This window comes from Helobdella robusta (genome assembly GCF_000326865.2).
Source record: "Helobdella robusta unplaced genomic scaffold HELROscaffold_42, whole genome shotgun sequence".
Taxonomy (NCBI): domain Eukaryota; kingdom Metazoa; phylum Annelida; class Clitellata; order Rhynchobdellida; family Glossiphoniidae; genus Helobdella; species Helobdella robusta.
The window spans coordinates 1621566-1623143 of NW_008704981.1; the positions used below are offsets into that span (position 1 = coordinate 1621566).

General features: G+C 37.2%; 1 protein-coding gene across 1 annotated transcript in view; it reads left to right on the top strand.

The window, feature by feature from the left end:
• Positions 1 to 741: 741 nt before the first annotated feature.
• HELRODRAFT_177443 (hypothetical protein) overlaps positions 742 to 1578 on the top strand; it is a gene marked incomplete at both ends in the record, with an annotated part of 4746 nt that continues 3909 nt past the window's right edge. The window contains 2 exons of the mRNA XM_009025627.1: positions 742 to 831; positions 1104 to 1491. Of these exons, the coding sequence (XP_009023875.1) occupies positions 742 to 831; positions 1104 to 1491 (478 nt within the window). The remainder of the gene's footprint in view (positions 832 to 1103; positions 1492 to 1578) is intronic.

The following is a 1578-nucleotide window of genomic DNA, read 5'->3' on the forward strand; positions in this document are numbered from 1 at the left end:
ATCATCATCATCATCATCACCACCATCATCTATCATTGTCACATGGCCAACCTAATCCTCATATTTTTTCATCATCGTCATCATCAATCCAACATAAGAGTTATCAATAATTAATATTATGATCGTCGTCGTCAGCATCTTCATCATCGCCCAATCTAAACTATCATCTTTATTGTCATAGAAATAATTATTTTTTGCAGTATTCCCATTAAGAACGTTATATGTTTCTTATTGTATATATTAATTGCTTCTAATGGTCCAAAATTTTTGGATGCTTGCAATAACCATAAAGAGAGAGAGAGAGAGAGAGAGAGAAAGAGAGAGTAGAAAGAAAAGAGAAAGAGTGATTGAGAGAAAATACAAGAGAAAAAATCGATGCGAAAAATTTCAAAATTAATTATCTCGTCGTAATTAATTGTCAACATATTTATATACCCAGCGTAGCCATCATTTTGTTCATCCAATCAATTTCCTACTCCTCTTCACCACCACCATCATCATCCTTGTCATCATTATCATCATCATGTTCTTCGTCATGCCACCACCACTATCATCATCATCTTCTTCACCACCACCACCGCAGTCATCTTCATCATCATCATCATCATCATCCCATCCTATTCTTCATCATCATCATTTTTCTCATCATCTTCCTCTTCACCATCATCACTATCAATTCTCATCAAGCACAACACAGAAAACAGGGTCATCATCAACGTCATCATCGACACTATTGTGATAATGTGCCTAAAGATGTGTGTGTGTATGTGTGTAATTGGTATGTGTGTGTGTGTACGTGTGTATGTGATACAATCTGGAGCATTACGTAGGGTGTGCGTGTGGTACGTGTGTGTGGTGTTAGTGTGTGTTGTCTGAGTACGGTATTTGTTCATGTGTGTAAGTGTGTGGTGTGTTTGTATGTGTGTGTTTGTTTGTAGTATGTGTTCGTGTGTGTGTAATGTGAAAGTGTGTGTGTGTGCACTGCACATATAAACAATAACATTACATTAGGCCCCTCCTTGATACATTAGTGATTTATAGAACGCTTCTTGCGCGTCTTTTATTATATCACGTTTTGTGCTGCGCTGTTTTCGTAATATCAGAATGAAGAGGAAGATGAAGAAGTCGATGAAGAAGAAGATGATGACGATGAAGAAGATGATGACAATGAAGATGATGACGATGAAGAAGATGATGACGATGCTGACGATGAAGAAGAAGAAGAAGAAGATGATGATGAAAAAGATGATGATGACGATGAAGAAGAGAAAGAAAACAATGAAGGAGATGACGATGAAGAAGAAGAAAAAGGTGATGAAAAAGATGATGATGACGATGAAGAAGAGAAAGAAGACAATGAAGAAGATGACGATGAAGAAGAAGAAGAAGAAGGTGATGAAAAAGATGATGATGACGATGAAGAAGAGAAAGAAGACAATGAAGAAGAAAGAGATGACGATGAAGATGAAAACGATAGTGATGATGATGATGGTGATTGCGAAAACCATGACGATGATGATGACGGCGATCATCATCGTCATATGATAACGACGATGACGTAATGGCGATGAGCGAAAG